Source organism: Parus major, chromosome 5 (genome assembly GCF_001522545.3).
Source record: "Parus major isolate Abel chromosome 5, Parus_major1.1, whole genome shotgun sequence".
NCBI lineage: Eukaryota > Metazoa > Chordata > Aves > Passeriformes > Paridae > Parus > Parus major.
Window position 1 is genome coordinate 30,931,042 of NC_031774.1, and position 24,581 is coordinate 30,955,622.

The 24,581-nt window shown below is 34.9% G+C and overlaps 1 protein-coding gene across 6 annotated transcripts in view; it reads left to right on the forward strand.

The window, feature by feature from the left end:
* Window positions 1-24,581, forward strand: part of FMN1 (formin 1) — a 177,923-nt gene that overhangs the window by 62,592 nt on the left and 90,750 nt on the right. For all 6 annotated transcript variants that reach the window (XM_033515062.1, XM_033515064.1, XM_033515063.1 and 3 more), the window contains one exon: window positions 8,232-8,293. In XM_033515062.1, the coding sequence (XP_033370953.1) occupies window positions 8,232-8,293 (62 nt within the window). The remainder of the gene's footprint in view (window positions 1-8,231; window positions 8,294-24,581) is intronic.

Here is a 24,581-nt window from a genome sequence, read left to right on the forward strand (position 1 = left end):
CTTGACCAGGTAGCTCAATGTCTCAATCAGTCTGGCCTTGAACACTGCCAGGGGTGGGCAGTTATTGTCAAAATGTGTAATAATTAAATGAAGCAGAATTTGAACTCAGTTAATACTGATAGTATTCCTCTTTTTTCTACAATAACTTTTCACTTCTGCAGTTGTTTGCTGAAGTAACTGACAAAACTGACTAAGGCATGTTTCAAAGCATTTATATTTTTCTGTGTATGTTTATTCATTAGGTAATCTCCTGTTGTCATGCTTTCATAGAATTAAGGAGTAGAAAACTGCAGACTTAAAACTTTGTAAGGATTAAGATTTTTTTTTTTCCTTGATCCTTTTTTGTAATTAAGTTAGGAATACTAGACATTCGTGAGGATTCAGTGTGATAAGATTTAAAAACAAGACTTATGACCAGGATAAACTCTTCTTACATTATGTCACTGAATAACTACTTCTTAATTCTACCACAAAACACCATTTAGATGATGATGTGAGTAGACATCATATTAAAAGAAATAAATCCAAAGTACTTTGACTTTGACAAAGTACAAAATCCTGTTCCCTTTGAAGTTTTATGACAGTCCAATCATGTTTGTCACAGTTGCATGGATAGTTCTTAGGAAGTAAGATGGTGTTAAGACAATTTTGCATTAATTTAAGCAGCTTGTATTGGAACTTGTTAGAATTTCCCTGCACATGCCATTAGTGATCTTAGGTTAGGAAAGTTACATTGTCTGTATAGACTGCCACTGAGTGGACTTCTGGGCAGTCTGATCTGTGATACCTTTTTCCCTCACGATTCAATTGCAAGCATTTCTTATTTCCCTCATGTCCTAGTTTCATCCAGGATCCTAACTTTTTTGGTACCACCTTATATCGTTTTTAGGGGTGGAGAGAAAGGGGCTCTGGCTTCCAGTCAAAAAAGCATGGCAGGAGAGGTCATCGTCACAGTGTCCAGGGTGAACATTTTTGCATGTGAATCACCTTCTGTCTCGTATACTTTTGTTATTGATATTGTTGCCACTTCTGTTCATTTTCTTATCTCATTGCTGTTTCCAGTAAACTGTTCATATCTCAACCTGTGATCTTCATTTTTGATGTCTGAGATTCTCAACTCCATTAGCAGGAAGTGAGAGGGAAAGGAGGAACAAGACAGCAATGTGTCATTTGGGAGAGTCTTGGTGAGGGGCACCAAACTGGGGAATACCATTCCTAAATCTCACTCAAAGTGGGCTCTTCCTCACAGGACTCTGGTGGAGGTGGAGTTTTTAGAAATGTTTAGGTACTTACAGTTAGAGGCCACTCATGTTATTTCCTGCCTGCTGGGAAACCAGGCAAGTTGGAAAATTTAATTTGCCTGTCTCATAAAAGTCTCATGTTTTTTCCCTTCGTCCTAATGAAACAAGCATAGGTAAACAACATCGTAGACTTGTTCATGGAAGAGAAAAAGAAAATCCTACCATTCATCTCTTCCTATGCAACTTCTTGAACACAGTTAACAATACTGATCATACAGATACGTGGTTCAAATATTGAAGATCATCTGGATTTGTAACTGAAAGGATTAGAGGTGTACTTATATGGGAATTCAGTGTGTTTTAAAGAATCCAGCTGAAACTAAAGCACACATTCAATACACTTAGCATTTAAGTATTGCAACTCAGCTTTCTCTGTAGAAGCCATAGTCCCAAATGGGTTCACAGCAATTATGAGTATGCTGCCTGGAGACTATGTTTATCCTAAAAGGTCAGGAAAAATAATAAAGCTGAGAAGTCGGGGCAGTAAATATTGATGGATTTGTTCATACTCAGATAACAAAAGCCTATGAATACTAGAATATTCTGCTGTTTTAGATATTTGGTTTTTATGGTTATTAAGGGTATGTTCAAGCAGTCCTGTGTTGTACATTTTTTGTAAGATTTGCTTTCAGGTCCAAAATTTCAGAAAACACACTGCTTTAAAAATTAGCCCGATATATTGAATATATCTTCCTTTGTTTCAATTTATTTTGTGTTTAAATTTAAAACTCATGAAGTACAGTAACTATTGAAAAGATTGTACTTTTTGTATAACCTAATCAGGATAAGCAGCTTTTCTGCACTGCATTACTTTTTTACCCATATGTAAGTTTTTGTATCTGTCAACTTTCTCAGTTTCAGGTACTTTTTAGTTTAAAAATTGCTATTCAAGAGAACAGGAATAAAACTTTCTAATGTCACAGCTATATACCCCTAGTGTTCCCTGTGTGTTTATGCAGTTTTTGCTCTAGCAGATGTTGATGTCCAAAAGGTTGCAGGCATTTGTCCACTGTTTCATGATATGTGATACTCTGTTGTTTCACACAGTAGATGTCTGTGAATCTATAATAAATTCCATGTCTGATGCCATACAGCATTTTAAGCTCTTTGTTCACATCGTGTCCATCTTCCTTATTCACCCATTTTTAATTGTTTGGGGTTGCTGTTTCAGCTTTTCCATTGTGCTTCAACAATAACTCTTTTATCTGTTTGCATACTTTGTTTGATGAAATTACAGGACACAGAGTTACTTCCTCCTTGCACTTGGTAGTTAGTTAAAACAGTTTTATTTCCTTCTTGCAGACCATTACTTGGGTAGATATTCATTCCAGGCTTCTTTAACTGGAGTATTTCAAATGTTGTAGTACCTAATGATAAAGAAAATAATATATTTTCCTGATGGACTGCTATTGTTTTAGTCAATGTTACCTTTCTATGATCCATACTGACAACATACTTTAAAATCATGAAACCAAACATGGCAGTTAGGGAAAGAAGGTTATCCTGTTTGCACTGGTTCTGTCTTTGCAATGTTCATGATAAAGTAATTTTTAAAAATCAGATAAAATACTAATTAGACTTACTTTTTACTGCAGTTGCATGAAGGCAGACCCAAGTATAGCATGACTAGAAGTTATGATGCTTTCTAATATTGACTGTATCAATGTGTGGCAAAAGAGGATCATAACAATTAAGTAGCTCATCACTTCAAAAATTGTTTTGTTTTTTCCCAAAAAACCTTATAAGAAACCTTTCACCTTATAAGAAACAAGGAGATGTGAAATATATACGTTACTATCAAAAAACATTCAGCAAGCTATTCATTAGGAAAAAGTTAAGACAAAAAACTGTATTAAAATAAAAATTTATATTAAAAACTAATAAGATAACAATATTCATACCTAGAATAAAACAATAGCATTGAACTGGAAAAGTAAGACTTGAGAATTTGCAGCTGATACAAAGTTAGTATAAGTGGGGAAGACCTGAATGCAAGTTAGCATTCTCTCATCAGAATATTATCTGCTGGCTATGGCAAAACATGACAGTAAATGGAAATCTAAGTTTCACAGTAAGTAGATTTTTTTTTACATTGATTAGTTGATTTATTTTTCAAACAACAACATAGAAAAAGGAAATTCTGCGTTGTCATGCCACTGTGTATCTTTAGTCTTCACTGAGGCCTCTATACAGCTTCCTGTGTACTTTGCCAGCTTTCAGATTACTTTCAAAAAACGTTTTAGTGAAACATTTTACAGTGACATGGTATTGTGTTGCTAACTACCAACAAATGTAACAAATACTTGTTTAAGGCTTCTTAATGTATTTCTGCTTTATCTCACCATCTTAGAAAAAATATTCACTTTTATGAAAGTTTGCTTTAGCTTCAGTGGGTTATGATTATTCATTGCAGGTAGCATCAGGTTGCAAAAGTAAAGAATATCCCCAAGTGGACAACACCTTACATGATCTATTAATTTTTTTTGGGATGGCATACTCTCCAAACAAAGGAAAAATTAGTAAATTAGAAGTAGTAAAATGAAAACTGAGACTCTAAGCTGTTTGGAGTGGAATCTGTGCAATGTGGTTGTTTACTTTTTTGCTTAAATGCCCTTTGTAAAGGAGTGACATTTTAAATTATTTTCTCAGCAACAAAGTCCTAATTTGCATGTGGTCATTTTTCAGGATAGGAGCACTTAGCACTAGCAATCTGAGTTTTATCTAATTTGTCTCAAAAGTCCTTAAGAGTAATATCTGCTTAAGGGGAGGCTGAATTTGTGCCCTACAGCCACTGTCTTCTTACAGGCAGATTGGTGACCAGACAAGTATAACAGGATATTTGTACAATCGGCCTTCTGTTATCCATCTTAATAAAAGAATATAAAGCTTCAGAAAATTAACATTGAGTTGTTTGAGCGTGTCCAGGGAAACCAGGCTGATGAAGGATCTGGAATGTAAATCCTATGAGAAGCAGCCAGTGAAACTGGGATTGTTTAGTGTGGGGGAAAAGAAGGCTCAGGAGTGACCTTATTGCTCATTACCTGAAAGAAGGTAGTGGCTGGGGATTGGTTTCTTGTCCAGTCAGCTAGTGATAGGATGATGTAAAATGGCCTCGAGTTGCACTAGGGGAGGTTCAGTTTGGGTATTAAGGAAGAGTGGTTAAGCATTGAAGCAGCTCACCATCCATGGAAGTAATCAAAAAATAACTAGATGTGGCACTTCTTGATATGGCTTAATGGTCATGGAGATACTTGGTTGAAGATTGGACTTGATCTTGGAGATCTTTTCCAAACTTAATGATTCTTGACTTTACGAAAATGCAGCCCCCCTGACATTGCATGAACTAGGTAGAATCACCTTATGACACAAGGATCAGCATGGACCTCCAATGTAGGGTGTAAAAATTAGGGAGCCAGGTGGTACATGGTATCAGGATCAGTGTGAGCACACACTGAAACACAGAAAGGCCTGGCTAAACATCAGGAAAGGATTTCTCACTGTGAAGGTGACTGAGAAACTAGCACAGGTTGCCCAGAGAGGATTAGGAGGATGGAGATTCCTGGAAGAATTTGAAAGCCCTTTGGACATGGTCCTGGGCAACCAGCTCTGGGAGAGTTGAGAGTGCGCAGCACATGGCCTCCAGAGGTCCCTTCCAGCCTCAGCCATTCTGTGGTTTGTGATTAGAAGCTTTTTTCCGTGTCAATCTGGAAGGTCCTTAAGGTATGGCAGCACCAGGGAGTGGGGGTCCTGCAGTTCATCTGCAGCTTTGGGTCTGGGCTGGGTCTGAGAGCTGCCCTCAGGTGTTCCTCTGTCTTAGCTAACAGGGCTGAATGAGTTACAGTGATTATGTGGGAATCAGGCTAGCTACACAGAGCCATTTCAGATTTCTTAAACTCTGGCATTGTTAATTTTTAACCTAGACAAATCAGTCAGTGATACGTTGGTATTTCTGGGTTTTATGTGTAGTCTAAGTGATTTTTTTATTTTTTTTTTTGGAGTTAAATGGAATTGAAGAATTCAGTAGTTTATGAAGCCCAAGTTATATTTTGTTCCTGGTATAGTTCCTTCTGTTAAAATGTCACTATTATTTACTTTGCTGGTTTGATTTTTTACCATTCTAAGCACCTTCCCAACACCACTGCATAATTAAACTTCATTATTCTGTTGCCAGTATGTTAAGGAATTGATTTTTGGAATTACATGAGTGCAATTATTTTTTCTAGTCAAATTCTTCAGCATTTTAATGATTCTGATTGCCATCTCTGTATAGGGGTTATTTTCTTAAAATGTTAACTACCTGTGTACAATTATACTAAATTAAGGTGACCTCACAAAACAGAAAAGGAATGGACATGAGTTACTTTATATCATGCAAGACAATACAATTGTGATGTGATTTTCATTATATCATCTTGTCCAGAAAGAATAAACATCTGCTTGAGAATTTAAGTACTTCGCTGGATGTCAGCTTCTATCCAATTGATAGTTTCTTCTAGTAAAAAAAAAAAAATAACGGTAGAAAGAACCAAAAGAAGCTTATTCTGTTGAATGATGGTTTATGTCATCATAGACAATCTGTTAAATCTGTTGCAACATATCAGTTTATGATGCACTTGCTTTTATGCAGCAGCAGTGTTTTAAGAAATTTTGATTATTAATTCTTATAACTTAGTACTTTCTAAGCATATTTTTAAGGTATAAGTAAACAGTAGAAGAATTGCTACCCTCTATCTTAATTCTGCTTTAGAACAAAGCTAAAAACAATCTCTAGAACTTGGTTCAGAGCTTTCAGCTAGAAGCAATGCAAAACATGTGCCAACAATGATATATATTTAATTGTTAAAAAATTTTTAAAATTCATATGCTGTGTTGGATTTCATTAGTGAGGATTCTTCCATCATTCTCTAATTGCACAAACATTTGTGCCAAGATCAAAAAATAAGCAGCAGAGGGCTGGGAAGGGGTAGACACAGTGAAAAATCTGCTTGTGGTGCTAGTGCAGGTCTATGTCAGCATAGGTGAATTATGTCTCTCACCCAAATCTGAAAGAATTTTAATCATTGGGTAATCCCACATAGAAAGTAGATCTTTTGTTAAGATAGATTTGTATCCTTCTGTTAGCCAAACTAAGAACTGATTGTTAGGAGCATTTTCAAAGCCTGTTATTTGCTTCAGCTATCATGTGACTTCAAGAGCTAACCTTTGTCAGGACATTCATAAGGTTCATGCCCTGCAAGCTGACTGCTTAAGGGGCTGAGTTGCAAGAAGGGTCACAACTTTTTCTGGGGACCTGGGGTAACTGTTTTAAGTCCTATTTCAATGAATGGATATGCAAAATCTGTATCCAGAGGGAATATCAACGAGTCCAGTCAAAGGAATTAACAGCAGAAAATCTAAAAGTTTGTAGACCTTACCAGCTGTGATTCCAGTAGAGAAGTCGGGCAATTTTCCTGTGCCGGAAAGCTCTACTTAGAGGGCAAGAAATTTAGATAGATACTATAACTAACTGGAATCACCAAGGTTTATATTTTATGCTTTGTAAAATACTGATCCCTTTTCCTTTTGATTTTATATGTCAATTCAGCCGATTGAATAGAACTTCACCTGTGTTTGGGAAAAACAGCTTTATATTAAAAGCTTCCATGCCCTGTGGAGTTCAGGGTGCTGATCAAGTTACCTTGTTCTTCCTCTTTCTGTCATGCGCTCTGAAGAGAAAAAGGAAAACAAATTTTAAAAGAGCAGCTAAGCACTGGAATATTTTACTGATCTGGAACTTTGGTCCATTCTTTGATGCTTTGATACTATTTTGTTAGTTCTTCTGTTGAATGGATCATATGAACTCCTTAGTCTTAGAGACCATTGACAGTAAAATTTTAAATTCTTCAGGCTATTTCCAAACCTTGTGTAAATCAGGATTTAGTTGAGGAGGCAGAAGCCAAACCAGGAAACTGGAAACACACTTTTGGATGAATTTTCATTTGAAAGCAGATAGAAGTGGGACATTGATCATCTAAAAAGAAGCTCCAGTCTCAGGAGGGCTGTAACTTCAGCCTAACAATAGACCTCTTAAGGTCTCTTAAAACCTTACATGAGTGTTTTGAAGGGGTTTCTCTTTCTTCATCTGGCCAAGTGCAGTCATGGTACAGATTGAAGGGAATCATAGCATTAGTGGTCCTAGAGTTGTTTTTGGTAAATCTATGCCATCACTAAACCTGTGTGATCAATGCCGGGCTTCATTTTTTTCACTGCCAATTTAAATTTCTCTGGCTTTCAGTTTCATGCTCTCAGCCTTTGGATTTTGTTACATTCTCACTAATTGGCAGAGCTATCTTGTATCTCATTCACAGTATTCTGTACTTAAACTTTGTAATTAATCTTTGTATGATTGAATTAAGAGAGAGAATTCTTTCTATCTTGCTGTTTGGTACTTTCTGAGATCTTAATTTGTATTTGTGGTTGCTATTTTAACCGATTAGACTGTGTGTAGTGATTGTATGTTTGAAGTTCCATTTATATCACTATATTTAATGCATGTTGTTTTAGAATTCAGGTGAGGGGGTGTTTGTGCATGCCACGTGCATGCCCTATAACGTCCTATCAGTTCCACATGTATCTGCAAAATTAAGCAAAAATGGTTTCCTTTTGTTATTTCAGACTGCCGTATCTTTTCCCGTATTTTCCCTTCTCAGCATGGAAGACTTGTGCTTTATCCTCTTCTCTCAGAAACACCATGGAAAATCAGATCATGTGGTGTTAGAAAAAAATGCTAATTACTGTGTTCAGATTTTCTTTTCCATCACTACTGTAAATACTCATTTATTTGTGACCCTACACCTGCATTCTGGACCCAGTGCTGTATGAAATTTTCTATGCTGAAGATGGCACATTGTTTTCTGACTCTAAGGGAATGTACTTTTTTTATTTCTACAGAGTACCAAGCTGCTATTCTGCACTTAAAGAGGGAACACAAAGAAGAAATTGAAACATTAAAGGTATACTTTTGTAATTTTTTACTTTCTTTCCCTGTCTAGTGCATTTTACAGATTTAAGTGGTGTAAACATACACTTTCTATCAAATATTAAGAATTTAATTCTTTATTTCTAGAAGCTGTTTTCGGTTGACTGCCAGCTCAGCTAAAATTAATTTGGTTAAGATCTATACCTGCACTCATAAATTATGTCCAAAATTAGTTTTATTTAGTTTTCTCTTTGTAGTTCTCCTTATTGTTGTTCTGTTAAATTCTTCCCACTAACACAGCAGTGCACTATTTTTGCATTGGCACTATGTACTCTTTCTCAGTGGAACATGCTTCTGTAGAAGCAGTTTTCTGTAATTTTGATAGGAAAATAAGCATGTGTGAGACTTTCTGAAGTTTAGTATTGAGCACTCTATATTGGTCTCCTCTTGGAGTGTAAACTTGACTAACTAGTTATCAAAATCAGAAATAACACAGTTTAATATTAGAACTCACTTTCCCTTTGCTGTGGTAAATAAAGTGGAATATTACAAGGAAGTCTTTTTGTCATAAAAGCAGGAACTTAAATGTCAGTAAACCTGAATTTGGTGATCATCCTTAGTTAAAATTAACAGTATCTTGCTTTTCTCACCAGTTGTGATATGTTCTTAAAATGCACTGTGTTCTAAGACAGATTCATATGCTATCATTAGTATACAGGTCATCAATTACAAAATATTCAGTATTTCCTTTGTCATCATTAAGGCAAGTAGAATGGAAAATAAACAGATTTACTAACACAGGAATTCTGGTAATCCAGTACATTGATACATTAACTGTGTCATTAGGCAGATAACACTGTATAATGCGAAGTATTGAAATTTACATTAAAAAATTTCAGTGGGAACATTAATGGTGGAGTAAAATTGTGTCATGGTTTCATGTAATATGTTGCATTTTATTCAGTAAGGGTATAACAGAAAAATATTATGGTAGATATCCCAACTATTGGAAATTTTTGAGTTAAATCTGATTTTGTGCTATGCACTGAAGGAACCTACAGACAGGAATTTCTTTGAACCTGCTCTTTTGCAAGGTGATCCAAATCCTGTATCTGGTGTCTTTGAAGAGGGTTTGACTATGATACTTTTCTCTGCAAAAGGTTAGGAGTGAAACCCTTCATCTTTGTTATTCCTAAAAGGCTTAGAAAAAATGTTAGGAAGTTCTGGAAGGTGTATGTATGGGAAAGTTCTTAAAATATTGTTCTCAAAATACTATTAAACTGTCTGCTGAAGATGAAAATAAGCAACATTATCTAGACTCTGTCGTTTGAAACCTGTATATAGTGGCTTATAAATGAGTAGTATGTTTATTCTTTAGCATTACAAAGTGCCCTATACTTTTGTACTGTTTATTTTTGTAGGGTTTTTGATTTCTTGAGTATGTGAACAGGAATTCCAGATTGGTTTTAATTCTTCAATATTAGTTACCACTGTGTTAATTCCCTATAAACTTCATAGTTTATAGGGAATTAACAGAGTGCAGCCAGGGTTTTACCTATACCACTAGTTTGAAGGGGCTGGTGTTAAATCGGTGAGACTGAAGTTGAAGTGAATGTAGCAGTCTTGAAAGATGCACAACAATCACTGGGTAGGGAGGGCACTATATTTTACTTTGTCATCTTTGCTATCACCAAAACTTGAAGCTTTGTTCCTTTTTTTGACGTTACTTGAAATTGGTTTTTGTCATGCAGTATGTATACTTAATAAGATTGCAACATGTATTACACCAAATCAATTATTGATGAATCTGTACCTTCTCTTATTGCATAACAATCTGCATGATACATAACTCTTGAAGGGTTAATTAATGTATATAATTAAACTGAATCATCCACATGAAATTAATGTCTAAAAAGGGTAATGTTGTTGCTTCATTGAAAGAATTTATTGAATTTTTCACTTAATATTTAGAAAATACTGAATAAATATTTTAAAGACGTGGAACTGTTCTGTAGTTAAGTGTATTGCTTTCCCTGCTCTTGCCACTAGATGTCAGATGAGTCTCAGAAAAAGTTCCCAAAAACGTGTTCGTGTTTCATTCTTCCTTCTAAACTGAGTATAGTGACATCCCGCCCACTCTTTGTGTATCTGTTTTAGTTTTAGGTCAGAAATTATCTTGCACGTTGTGAAACTGGAATTGAAGTTGCTCAATCAATAAGTCGTAGCTGTCAACACCTTCCTAGTGTTTGCCCAGCCGAACCAAATCTTGAGTATCTAATAACCAACTAAGTAGATGACAACGACATAAATCAAAATAATGTAAATGGACTCCTGACTTCTGAAAGAAAGGATTTTACTTGAAGTCAATATTTTTTCTGCAGTGCTTAATTTTTAACCTGATACATAGCTGCACAAGGGTGCGCCATACTTTTTTTTCCTGTAAGTTACATTGATAAAATGAGTAAAAACTTAAGTTTTTCCCTAATATCTACTTGTTCCCTTTAGAACAAAGGTACCAAATATCCCATCATCTTTAGTTATGTGGGAGTTTAATACTGCTTTTTCAAGATGGAAGAAAAGTCCTTAGCTGTTCTATAACCCTGTACCCTATGCATGGGTACAGGTTATTAGGCGTCCTCCACCTCCCTAGGTCTTTTATGTATTTCCAAACTGATAATATTAATATATTCCAGGTTTTATATTACATAATAGTATTACATAATGCATGTCATATAATATAGTGTAAGAAATACTAATAACTATTTGATAAAAAACTAATGCTATATTATAAATTATTCAGTAAACATTATATAATAAAATCCTGGGTTTATATCTCTTAAAGTATCTCATAGCAAATTTTAGAAAGAAATACCTGTACAGTTGCATCTATCACAGTTATAAATATATTATTGAAACTTAAGAAATAGTGAATTGTAATGCAGTTGGTATAAAGCTGTCAGTGACATTTCGAAAGAGCAAGCTGGCCTCATTTAGAGAAGAATGTATCACGAGGTGTTCATAGTGACCTTTTTGCCCTCCTTGGTAATGTTTGCATTTTTGCTTTTTTGTGAAGGTTCCAAGAGCTGAAACGTAGAAGTGGCTAGAAAGTAATTTCCTTTTCACAGAAGAACTTCCTTAACTTTGAAAACTATTTCATATCATAAATTGCGATTAAAGACCAATGCCTCAAAGTGCCCAGAAAACATTGAAAAATGTGGAAGAAAAAGGAATGTGAAAGGAAAAGTCAGAGCACCAGTTAACATTATCTGATAACTTAAAGATCATTAACTTTTATTTTGTACTGAGACCACAAAGGCATAGAAACACTTAAGGTTTTATTAAGTAATAAAGCCCTAGCTCTATGATGACCATTTCATTATTTTACAAAGCTGTTTTTTCATGTGTCATACTTCCTAAGTCCTTCCTTGTTTCTTTGTCTTTTCACCTTCCCACTCGTTTTCCCCCATGGTCAGTATGCTTCCATTTATGAATGCTTCTATTGTTCTTTACTTATAACATGAGCATAGCAAAAGGTGCTGCTTCTCTTTGCAACATTTTGAAATTTTTAATTCAACTGTGGGAGGCAATGGTGAATAGTGTTGAAAGCTTTTGTACGCCAGAATATCAAAATACCTCTTTATAGAAGTGTGTGATTTCAGTTTTATTTTGGCAATTTAAAATGTTTTAGATAAAGTAAGGTAGAAGTCAAATTTCATTTCAGCTTCAGAGCATGCATCACAAATTGGATGTTTTAACACCAAATCAAAACATTTTACAGTATTTAATTTGCATAAATCATCTCTTTTTTTTATAGGTAGACTTACAACAAACTGGAATCCTTTTGAGCAGATTAAATTGAAAGACATCTGACCTGGATGCTCATGAGGATTTTTATTATTCCTTTCTAGAGAAAAAGATTTAATTTTTTTCCCCTTAGTTTTGTGTGTGCATATGTGAATTCTTGCATGGGTAGGGACATCATGATTGTCAGAAGTCACTATGTTTTGAAATCTACTGTTAAGATATGGGGTCCAATGATGAATAGTGTTGAAAGCTTTGATATGCCACAGTAGTTATAAAACCCCAAACTTATGAATATATGTGGATATATGCTGATTTTGGTAACAAGATTTTGCTTCGGGAGGCTGAGATGATTGTTTTAACTTTTACAAGATGAAACGCATCCATAAAGGTGGCTGGCTGCTTTGAGTGTTCTCTGTTGTATTTTTGTATTCGGGCATGCACATATCGAAGAAAATCTGTATCATGTATGCTTCTCTCTCTGGTGGAGTTGCAGCTCAAAGGAGCGGCCAAGGTCAGCAAAGGTTTATTAGTCAGTTCTTCCTAATGAGCTTTTCAGGCTTTTCAGCATTTCCATGTGGTGAACTGATGAAGGTCTCCCAGCTTGTGGTTAATTATTGATACTAATCTTGCCTAACTTGAAATGTTTCAGTCTTTCAGCTGCTAAATGTATGGTTACACCACGGTGTGTGTACTTTATGCCTTTATGAATCTTCTTCTTGGTTACTTTGTCCTGTTGAAGGAATTCTCCATGTTCACTGCAGAGTCTCTCTGCAGTGCAAGAGAGGAAAAAAATGTAGAGACTGAAAAAACCATAAAAGTTATGAGAAAAAAGAGACTGAACTCCTATGAAATTGTATTAAAATACTGATTTCAGAACTCTTAAGGCTCCCAGAAAATGGCAGCAACATTATCTTTAAAGTTTGCATTTCCCAAAATAGTAAAATCTCAGCAGGAAAAAAAGATCTTCCTTTACTGAAAAATGTGTGTAGCCAGTGCTAGAGAAGGTAAAGTTGCAGACTAGGAAACAAAAGACAGGAGCAGTAAAACAGTAACTTTCTACAGCAAGCAGCATTTAATATCTTTGGAACCACTTGACAATTTCATGTTCATTCAGAAAGGAACCTTGGAATGATTCTTCATGTTGTGTGAAGATATTCCTCAGTTCAGTGCTTAGTTAATAAAAAATTACTAGTTCTAAAAATTTGCACGTTACAATTTCTATGTTCAAATCCTACTCTGTAATCAAATTCTTGATGACGTTTTAAGCATCGCTGCTGTGTTCTGATATTTACAATAAGCAAAATCCTCCCCCTTTGTCTCCTCCATTGACTTCCTATTTGTCTTATTTTTGATGCAGTGTATGCTTTTCATCCTTATTTTCCTTTAACAATATGTTTAAATGGTTAATAGTTAATGGTTAATAGTTTCTTATCAGATAGTGTGAATATCCCAGAAGAGTCTTCTTTCAATGTGTTGTGGGTTTTTTTCAGTATGGCTGCTTGCCATATTGCCATTCCGTTCTTTTCAATGCAATTTTGCTGTGAGACCTGGATTGTTTAAACTTCATGTCAGCTGCAGAATGCTGTTAATTCCACATGTTGATCCAAGGATTCTCCTGTTTATTTAAGAAGTTACCACAGACCATGTTCCCTACACTGAAAACAGTGAAAATCTCTTTAACTCTATTTCAGCACATGTTCATGGTAGTACATAATTAAAATGTGCATAGAGCAGGGCAATTTATCACATTAAAACTTCAGCAAGACTGAGCTCCTGCTCAAATTTAGACACATTACAAAACATTCTGCTTAATTAGGGCTAAAACAAAACACTTAAAATTCATTATAACCTGCTGCATTTATCATAGTTTATGAAAGTTAATTTATCCCATCACCTTGCCTCAGGTTAATGTGTTATGCAGTCAAGATTATAGGGTGCATACTCTGAATGAGATGAAACTTTAGTTTTACAGATTCTAGAGACCTGTAACACAGGAAACAATTGTATACAAGACAAATTAATTGATGTGTCATCATGGAATTACAACAGCCATTAAAAATACATAGTATCAACGTTACCATTTTGATTTTGAAAATACACTGTCTTGCCAAAATTATTTGCACTTTGAAATTTGCTACACCAGATATTTGTTTAAATCTAGTAGTTGTAAGGCATTTTTTCTGACTTAAATGCATAATGTTGTGTTTGAAAATTCTGGCTCTAGTATTCCTGGTTTTAGAACAGGGACAAATTTGTCAAGGATGAACATTTTGCTGATAAAGGGAAAACCTGCCTGAAATTGGAATAAAACTATTTTTCTCATGTTCAGTAAAGATCAGATTTTAGCAGCTTTTGACTTTACAAATCTAGTGATCATTGATTACATCTTCTGGTGTTGAACAAACTTTCAACAGCCATTTCCATAAAGCCACCAAAGTTGTTATAAAGTAATACTGGGTCAAAACTAAGTTTCACTGATTAATGGTTGACACAAGTTACTCCTGATTAGGTGGGGGTCACCCTTCAGAGAATGCTTTCAAAACAAAAGTTTGTCTCCTGACCCCCTCCTTTATTGATGATTCGGCAGTGTGAAAGAAAACCCACTGTAAAGCAAAGCAGACATCAAGAGTTGGATGTATGTATGGGGAAAGGTACAATTTCAGGTACCTGAATAGTGACTGAAAAAATAGTGACTAGAGGTACTAGGACTGGCAGTCCTTGTGGCATACAGTCTTGAGACACTACTCTGGCAAGATGAAAGGCAAAAGAGGTAGTCTGGAAATTAGAACAGAGAACAGTAGGAGATAGATTGCAAAGGCTTGGGTCTGGGCATCACAATACAACTTTTACTTCTATGTGGGCAATTTTCTCCAGAATATCTATCCTGGAATGAATACAGTCCATTCAGTATTTGATTTTATTTTGGTTGGTCACTGAGTGATGCCCTCCCTTGCTTTATTAATCAAGATTTGATCTGAATATAAGTCGTTTCATTACGGTTTTTTCTACTGTTGTAGGTTTTAATTTGTCTAGATGTTTTAAGTATAAACTGGACTTTACAATATGTGTTAGGGATAGGCATGCAATCTTATTATTCACAGACCTGAGGTATAACGGACTTATTGGGATGCTTACATTTGCCTATATGTTCAATCACAGTTCATTTTTAACTTACTTCATAACTATGCATTGGATCCCAGAATATCTAGATCATTTTTTGTAAAAGAAGTTGTATCATTGGTGACTACTTGAGGGGAAACTGACTAAAATGTCTTGTGACTCTTCTTGCAGGAATTTTGTCGTTTGAGCAAGTGTAGAATCTGTTTTTCTAGATCACCATTATCATGCCTCTGTAGTGATGTGTCTCTGTGAGGGTCCATGCTTTGTTCTTCCATATCTTTCAACTTCAGCACACATAATGCAGAAGTCTTAAAAGCTTGCTGCTTTTTCATGATTGAGTTTTTAACTTTTGTCAGGAATATCTCCCATCATGTTCACTGAATGCGATAACTAGTTCTTGTAGAAGAGAAGGTTTCTGCATAGCTGCACTACATAGAAGGTTTGATGGAAAGGGATAAAATTATGATTGTTCTGATTGCTCCCTTTTGAATAGTTCATTGAGGCTGGTTTTTCTAAGATATTTTCATGTGCAGTATATTTTTCAAATTCTTTAATGGGAATGTCTAGAGTAGTGTGGTGATGCATAATTAGAGTGTAGTATATGTTAGTTTTAAAGTAGGTATATCTTTTACATAAATACAGAGTCATTTCCATATTTGATGTTATACTTCTGTTTATCCATGTAGAATCTCTTTTTGTTGTTTTGATTGCACATGAGAACACTATTTTGGTGGAGAGAGTAATCATCCTTATAAAGTCTTCGGATTTTTAGGCAAAAATTGTGTTGATTATGAAGAATGAAAATTGTCAGTTTCTAAAAGTGTAGGGTTACTTTTTTTTATTGTCATGGCACTATTTGGCTGAATAATTCCTGTTGAGAAATATGCATTGCTGCTCATTATCCTTCTGTAGATATGTAACTTTATCTTTGATTACTGTTTTCCATGTGCTTTTCTAATAATGCTTTTTGCTTCAGCTTTTACTTAATCCAAATAATTTGTTTCAACTTAGCAACATATATCATTGCTTACCTATATAGTAACAAAGCTTTGTTATAATGTCTGATCTTGTAGCCTGGTTGCCAAAGAAATTAGTTCTTTATATGGTGAAGCAATGTTGACAGTAAACTCTCCTTTCCATCCCCTCCATGAAAGAAAAGGAAGAAAAGAGAAGAAAAACAAGGTTGCATTACAATTCTGGCAACATCAGCCACACTAATAAAATCAAATTCAATGTTGGTTTACGACTTTGAATTTATGTGACTGCACAGGATCAAAGGATTTGTATCCCACTGGACCGCAAGGTCTATAGTTCATGGCAAGAAACCTCATCAAAAAGAACATTTTAGTAGTAGGGCTTTTCATTTTAATCAGCCACAGTAATAAAAAAGCTGTTAGGTGTCCAAAAACATTCTCCCAAGATCAGAGACAACTTGCTCTCTACTACAATGAGTTTTCTTATTGGATCCATACTGCCTTTCTAGTTTTTGTCACTGAAACTTCATCTTCAACTTGTTTTCAGCCATTTTGTTGCATTGTTTTCACATTTTACATGTCAAATGTAAAACATGCTACATAATGATTCATGTAATTTCCCTGGCAGTTGAGAAATACTGTAACTTATTTCAAGTATATAATCTAAACAAATTGTTCATATAGAATTTTAATTATAAGTCTTTATTTCTACATAATGTATTTTAAAGTATTTTATTAGCATTATTCAGGAGTTTTTTTCCTCCTTGCATATGATCTCTTGAATGCCACAGAGAGTAGGTATTATTTTTGTATCTGTATACATGTATACACATATATTAACTGAGGCTGTCCTGAGGTAGTGAGAAACAGAGTAAGATAGTAATTGCAAAGTTCGTTATAGGAAAGTTTTCATTTTGCACGTTAACTGCTCGTGGTCCTAGTTCAACATTCATTGGTGTGTTGCGTGCTGAGTCACCTCATTCCATTCTGCAGAATTTAAATGTTTAGTAAAGTTTAACAATATTTAGAAGTTTTGCCAATAAAATTGTCCGCAAAAATACATTTTCCTAGAAATTTATAGGCTGGTTTTAATTTAGCTGGATACCCATTTTTTACATACTATGTAGGATTTATTTTTCCTAGCATAAGCTCTCTTACATTTAGGAAAAATCAACACACTGTTATTTTCTACAAGGATTGTTCCCTTTTGCATTGCCTGACAGGTAGCTGCTGTACACCGCTTTTTGGCAAATTCTAGTGGGTGTGGTATTCCATTTTCTGGGATTTTTGTGCTGCCTGAGATACATGCAGGTTTAAACTGTTTTTGTTAGGTGAATATTTTCATGGGTTTATTATTTTTCAAAACATTCATTCATATGAGAAACTTTAGTATTTATATTGGGAATAAATAGTGGGAATTTTATAAGTTACCTACCAAACATTTAAAATCTACATAAAATGTTAAATTATCTATTGTTAATGTTTATTTATTAATAATATGAAATTTACCCTTTTAAGCACATCTTATTAACAATTGGCTTCATTTAGTATTATGTAGTCTAGCTTATCTGGTCTAGAGTTTTTTTTATCATTTGTCTCAAGGAATGACATTGTTTAACAAACATGCCTGTGGCAAGAAGTTAGTGAATCCAAGGCATTAATAATTTTCTGTTTGATATAAATCAGATGCAAGAAGAATTTAGATTCCAGTGGGATTTCTGGACACAGAGATTCCACAGTAGAGTACATCACTTACTGGGTGATGAAGTGGACATAATAGGATCCATAAATGTGGAGTGTGTTGTGGAGTACAATGGACATCATTAGAGATATTTTTTTCATATATTTGGATTCATAATGCTTGCAGGATCTTGCAAGATTGCTAGGAAATTTCAAGGGCACATCAAGGATTCTATCTGATTATTTCATTAGAAGTTATGAAGAAGTGGATTTTTAAGTGGATTGATCTGAGTAAAGTGACATGTAGGTAGGACAGCTGTAGAAAATGAACTAGAGATGAGCTGTTGTGAGCTATGTATTGTATAACAAAGTTCTCCAAGTGAGTTACTTCGTGTAATCTAAAATGATTGGATGGTAGTTCTTAACCATGAAAGGACTGAAGGAATGATGTTTATATGTGCAGGAAACAATACCTAGATTCATGTTATTTGACAGAAACATTTACAGAGCAGACAAAAGGCAGGCAGGACAGGGAAAGTGAACTTTAAGGCAACTTGGAGATCACTCTGAAGAGCATGGAAAAGAGCCTAGAACATTAAGAGATAATGGAAGGTCCATAAAGAGCAGCAAGAGAAGATGCTGGAGCTTAAAAGAATATAGGACGGTGTGCAGCCCATAATGCAAGGAAAAGTTTGTATCTCGTGCAGAATAGTCTTTTAAAATACATGGTGCTGGTCAGAAAACATCTACAGTGTCCTTGTCTCATAGATCTGTTTTGCATGGCTGTTCATACTCTTCTGATAGTGATAAAAATGGAAGTGTGTTTGTTATCTTAGGAGGTCACTGGAAGCTTATCACTTAATGAGAAAGAATCAGAATCCCAGAGTCATAGAATATTGTGAGTTGTAGGGACCCATTGTCTTGGTTTGAAAAGACAGGTATTTGTTAAAGAAGGCAGGAGCTTTTCTTGAAATGGAAAATTTAAACTCCCTTTCTTGGAATTATTATAATACTGAAATTAAGGGGTTTTCAGGCAAAGATATGGGAGTAGGAATAACAGGTTTTTTCTAGTAAGTATAAAAAAAACCCAAACTACAACTTAGCAGAAAAATTAAAATAAAATGCAGTGGTACGAAAAGCACTGACAGAGTCAGAATACAACCTGACACCCTGTTGGTCAGGGTGTTTTAACAGTGTGATTAAGTGATGGCTGCAGTCCTCTTGGAGTGACAGACGTGGTTCTGTTGAAGCAGTGATTTTGTAGAAGGGTGTAGTTTTCTTTTGAAGGTTTAGTGGTGATGTAGAATGGTCTGGTCTTTCTCTAGGAATCTGTTGGAAAAAGGCTGACTGGGGTGTTTTAAGTCTCTGACTATATCCAGGAAGTAATGCTTGGCTCCTCCCCCTGGGTGGAGCATCTCACAATGGCATGATGTAATTTTATCAGTCATGCAGTGAGACTCAATGGCCCATTAACAGAAGATATCCCCCTGGAGCGAGGATAGGTCCTGGAATAGATGAAGAACACTACCCCATCTGGTTTTAACAGATGGTAATAGAATACATACTTTTGGTTACATCTTGCATTGCAACCTAAGACACCCATGAGTGTCATCAAATCCAACTCCTGGCCCTGTGTAGGACACCCAAGGTGCCTGATAGGACACCCAAGGACACTCCATGTGCCTGATTCAATTTCTGTTCCCACTGTGTTCTACTGTCAGCCTTTGGCCAGTTTATTTGTACATATTGAGTCTAGTGGATCTATAAGGACAATAAAGAGGAAATAGCCGGGGGTTTTGTTTGTTTGTCTTTTGTCCCAACTACTTTTGCTACATTTCCTCTATAAAGCTATGTATTTATTATTTTTAAATTGGAAAGGGAATCTGTATGCATTGGCTACATGAATATTTAGAGATCTGGGAATGTTTGAGAATGGTCAGTCATTACTTTTTTACTGTGAGGTCTAGGGACAATCCTTACTATGTGCCTTCAGCAATGATACACCGTATATAACTGTTGTGTTTGTTGAGGTATTTGTTAGAGAGGAATTTTGATTTTTATGTAAACTGGCGTGGGTTTAACTTTTTTTCCCCTGTGGAGAAATCCTTTGCTACATCTCTGATTGTTGTTAAAATTTAAAACAAATGTATGTTTTTTCAAGGACAGAGATTCAACAAAAAAAAGCTTCATTTCTTTTGTTAACATAATAGAAGAATAAAAAAGTGTGAGCTCTTCCAAAAACTGAAGATTAAATTACTTAGAACGAACAAAACCAAGTTAGAGGCGCTCTCTGAAAAATTTGTTTTTTCTCTCTTTTCTGTGCACACTACTTTGATGGCCAAAATACTATTAAGAAAAAAAGCTGTAAAATACATAAAAAAAGCTTTTCGTTGGCAACTCAGTAATTTTTATTCTTTTTTTTTATTTTTTTTTTTTTTAATATCCTCTTTGCTGGAACATATCCACATCTTATCCACATCTACTAACTATATCCCTGCATACTTTGTGTCTTCTTTGTTCCCACTTTTTTTTTTTATTTTCATGGTTTGGCATAAGTAACTAATTAGAGGCAACAATCACAGTATAAAAGTCAGAGAAAGGAATAAAATCGAGCTCACTTTCTCCCTAATATGTTATTTTTCCACTCTAATTAGAGTAAAAACTTGTAAAAGTGTGTGTTTCTCAGTTAAAGAAGAGGTCTGTCTCTGATATACCTAGAGCAGCTTTGTTCATTAAATATGTGTCATTTTTACACAGTCACTTTTCAGGGTAGAATTACACTGTAAATGCTAGCGAAAAAGTATTAAGCATTGACAGTGCAGCATGAACTTACTAGTTTCAAAGCAAAAGTTCTGCATATTGCTTGTTCTGAACATGTTTTAAAGAGCTTTTTTTTTTATGTTTTACTGTTAAAATTCTCAGGCTTTTTAAACATTTATGGTGCAAATAAGTCTTGACTAATAAGTTAGCAACTATTTTTTGAATGTAGATTGCTGTAGAAATCTATACTTTCCTTATATTCATACATACAAATTTTTTTACAGCTTATCCTATAAGAGCAGTTCTGTGTCAAAAAGTTTTTGTTCACATAAAACCAGACTGTATAAAGCAGTGAAACAACAACAAATATACTTCATTGCATTTAATTTACTCTTATTAACTGTACTGGCTATATTGAATGAGACTGTAATCTTTCACATATCAGAGCACAGAGGAAAACTGTCACATTGGTGTTGAGATTTGTCTATGTCAATCCACATTATCATTTAGACAACCTGGTTACATGAATGAGAGGATTTAAGTTTTTGCTTTTGTGATGAATTTATGATTTATCATTTCATACTGTAATGGTTAATGGCAGTATTGTACATTGATTCAATATTTGGAATTTTTCTTCCTTGAGCGTATGCTTCATCATTTCCTGGGTCCTATGGGACCAAGGCTGAGTTTTTGGCATTGTCAGAAAATATATTTTGCCTTTTTTCTGCATTGTATCAAGTCATTCAGCAGGTTTGAAAAGGAGGTCACTGGAGACATATACGAGGGGGATGAGTAAGAAGGGGAAGCAGGAAGATGCTGGAAAGCAAATCCAAAACAACTCCAGGTTACAGTGTATTACAGTGTATACAGGATACTTGCATAATCTTATATTATGTATTTTAGTAAAGAGGGGTCTTTGGTTTCTTTTAGGGGTGGCTTTTATTTTGCCCATGAACAGAAGTAATTTGTTTAGGAAGAGGGTAACACAGGCCTTCTAAGCTTAAATATAAATTTCTGTGTTCAAGGGATCTGAGAGTCAGCTGGTTTCACTTGCTTGTTGAATTGATTTTACCCAAAGAAAATGGATCATGTCCATATCAATGGCAGATACCAGACATATCTCGACAAATTAAAGAAACTGATTTTAAGGAAAACTGCACCAGTGAGGCTTGAAAAGCAAAATAGGCAATAGACCTCCTTTAGTCAGAATCAGAGGTACAAAAAAGCCCGCATTCCAAGCAGGAGCAGATTTGGAAGCAAAATACATTTTATCAAGAAGGATAGACAGAACTACCTGTTTATTCAACCTTTTCAAAATAGGTATTGGGTGGAAGCAGAGAGCTGTGGAAAAAATGAAGAAGAGGTAAGTACATTATCCAGGAAGGCTAGTTTTAGAATTCAGAATAGAAAAGGGCATTTGACAACACTCAAACTGAATCACATCTTGCAAGGGAAATTTAAGGGTCCACTGAAAGTATTTTTCAGCAATGGAAACAGAAAGAAACAAGGGGAGCATTATCCAGTAAGGGTGAGGTGGAGACAAAAGGCATTGTTGATTGAACCTAGAAAATTAAGACCAAATGAGCTGCCCTGAATTTCAATAGCAGTGATCGTGAACACAGGGATAGAATTTCTCTTAAACTGAAAAAACACACAGCTTCTAGTACTGAATAAAGCATGAAGATTACTTTTTTGCATATGACAATTCTTTTTATCCTGATACAGGGTTGACTCAGTCTGTGATGTGCTGTCCCTCACAGATCCTTTTCCTGTAGAATTGCCATACTACTGATCAATCCCTTCTGTGGCCGTGTGCACTGCAACACCCTTTCTTGAATTGTAGCATGTTACACTGTTTCCTTATCTGATAAAATTACCGTGAATTCTGAATTTTAACAGTGTACTTAAGCCTAATAGCATAGTTCTGTTTGCCTATTTAATATTGACAACTAATTCAAGAAAGATTGCACCATACAAGTAAGGCAACTTTTTTCAGTAGCACGCTGCTGTATGGATTAGGCTTCAGATACTCAAGAGGTATTTTCAAATTGAGTGAAATCTGGTTTCAGAACATTAGGGTTTTTTTTCTTTTAAGCTAGCAGTATGAAGAGAAAATAATAATAAGGCTCTATTGAAACATTCATGCCTCAAATATGGTATTTGTAGTAGTGACTTGGATAAAATGTATCTCTACTCATGGAAATTTAGGCAGCTGTATCAATTTTGTGTGTGTGTGTACAGGAGAGGGAATAATATGTCAGTGGCTGATTGGCAAAAGTCACTGATGTAATGAAAAGCCAAAGAACCTCAACAGACCAAGGCTTGAGGGCTTAATTTTATACTCTGAAAAAGCAGATTATTGCTGCAAGAAAATGAAATTATCAGGGGAATAGAAATATGTGCCTTGCAAAAGTTTATTTGGTATTGAATGTAGCTATACGGTACAGATTCCTTAAATGAGTGCTGCTGGGAAGCAAGCAACTAGGCTTCTATACCAGTCAGCAAAGTGGCAAATGCAGTTTTCAAAGGAAAAAAATACTGGTATCCTTTATATCAAAAGCTTGCTGATGAACATCTTCCACATTGTACTTTCTAATGTCTTGCTTTCATTTTATACAGCAATTTTTACAGGAATTTTTTTTGATAGGTTTCAAAGTTTTCCATCCTTCTTCAGAAATAGATCATGTTAATTCATGCATAGGGTGGATTTCTAAGCTTCAGTTAGAAAGCTTAGAATAATATCTTCTAGTATCTTCCAATATCTTCTGCTCCTCCAGCCTTCTTCCTATACCTTCCCGCCATCTAATATCTTGTTTCCTGCTGAAATATTTTTCCATTTCATCTTACCTAAAATAGTTGTGACCACTTACATTTTGGTGATGTTGGCTCTCCCTTTGAGTCATCATATGACTTTAGAGCATTTTAAGTTTCATACTTTTTCTTGCTTTTCATCCTTTCACCTCAAATATAATTTTGACTTTAAACTAAAATTTACCAAATTTATACTGTAAATTAAAACTGAAGATCTGTATTTGGAAAAGCTTATAATACTAACACAGTTTCTTTTATGCCCATTTGAATGTAATAAATAGTTTTGCTAGATACTGTGCTTGTTTTACAGTGTGTTTTTAAGGTGGCTTCAAGTTTACTGCTGGGAAAATGTTTAATGTTCAAAGTAAATAGTTTCGTGAGGGAGTTTTGGATGTCCAATAGGAGCAAAGTACTCTGTTAAAAAAAAAACAGTTGAATTCCTTAAGGCAAACTTACTTCATTACCTCATTTATGGATCAGTATGCCAAGTTTAAAAAGAAAGACAGTTTCTTTGGATCAATTCAAATGGCAGAAAATATTGTGATAGTTGAATTAAGTTACTAATAAAGATGAGTGCCAATAGAATAATAGTAGGAAAGGGAAAAAAAACTAAGCAAATGTACTCTGTTATATGTATTTTTCAGAGTTAACCATAAAACTAATAGAAATTGGGTTGTTTGCAATGCAAATCTATTTGATTTTCTCTGTAAGACTTTAAACTTGATTTCCCACCTTTACACTTGCCAGTGTAAAGGAGCATTTTGTACCCAGTGTTTTCAGATTGTTTACTTTGGATTTTATCTTACAAAATTGATTAGAATTTAAGCTGATTATACTCCTGTAAGTATGAGTATCTTGTTTGCATATCTAGTCAAGCTTCATTTTACAGTATAAAATCACAGCTATTACATTGTATTTGTCACGCTGAGCTACACACGTATGACTTGGATGCATATTAATTAATGCTGTAAAGTAGTAGCTCTGATCTAATACTCAAATTGGAATGGTAAGTAGGGAGTGCTGTGTTGCCACTTCTGACAAGCACTGCGTGGGAATTTTAAGTGTAAATTCCTGTGTCTGTATAAATTTGGGAAAATCACAGCTCATTAGCTGTTTCTCTTAAAAGGCTGGATTCCCTTTTTTAGAGGAACCCTGAAAGAACTATGAAAAACT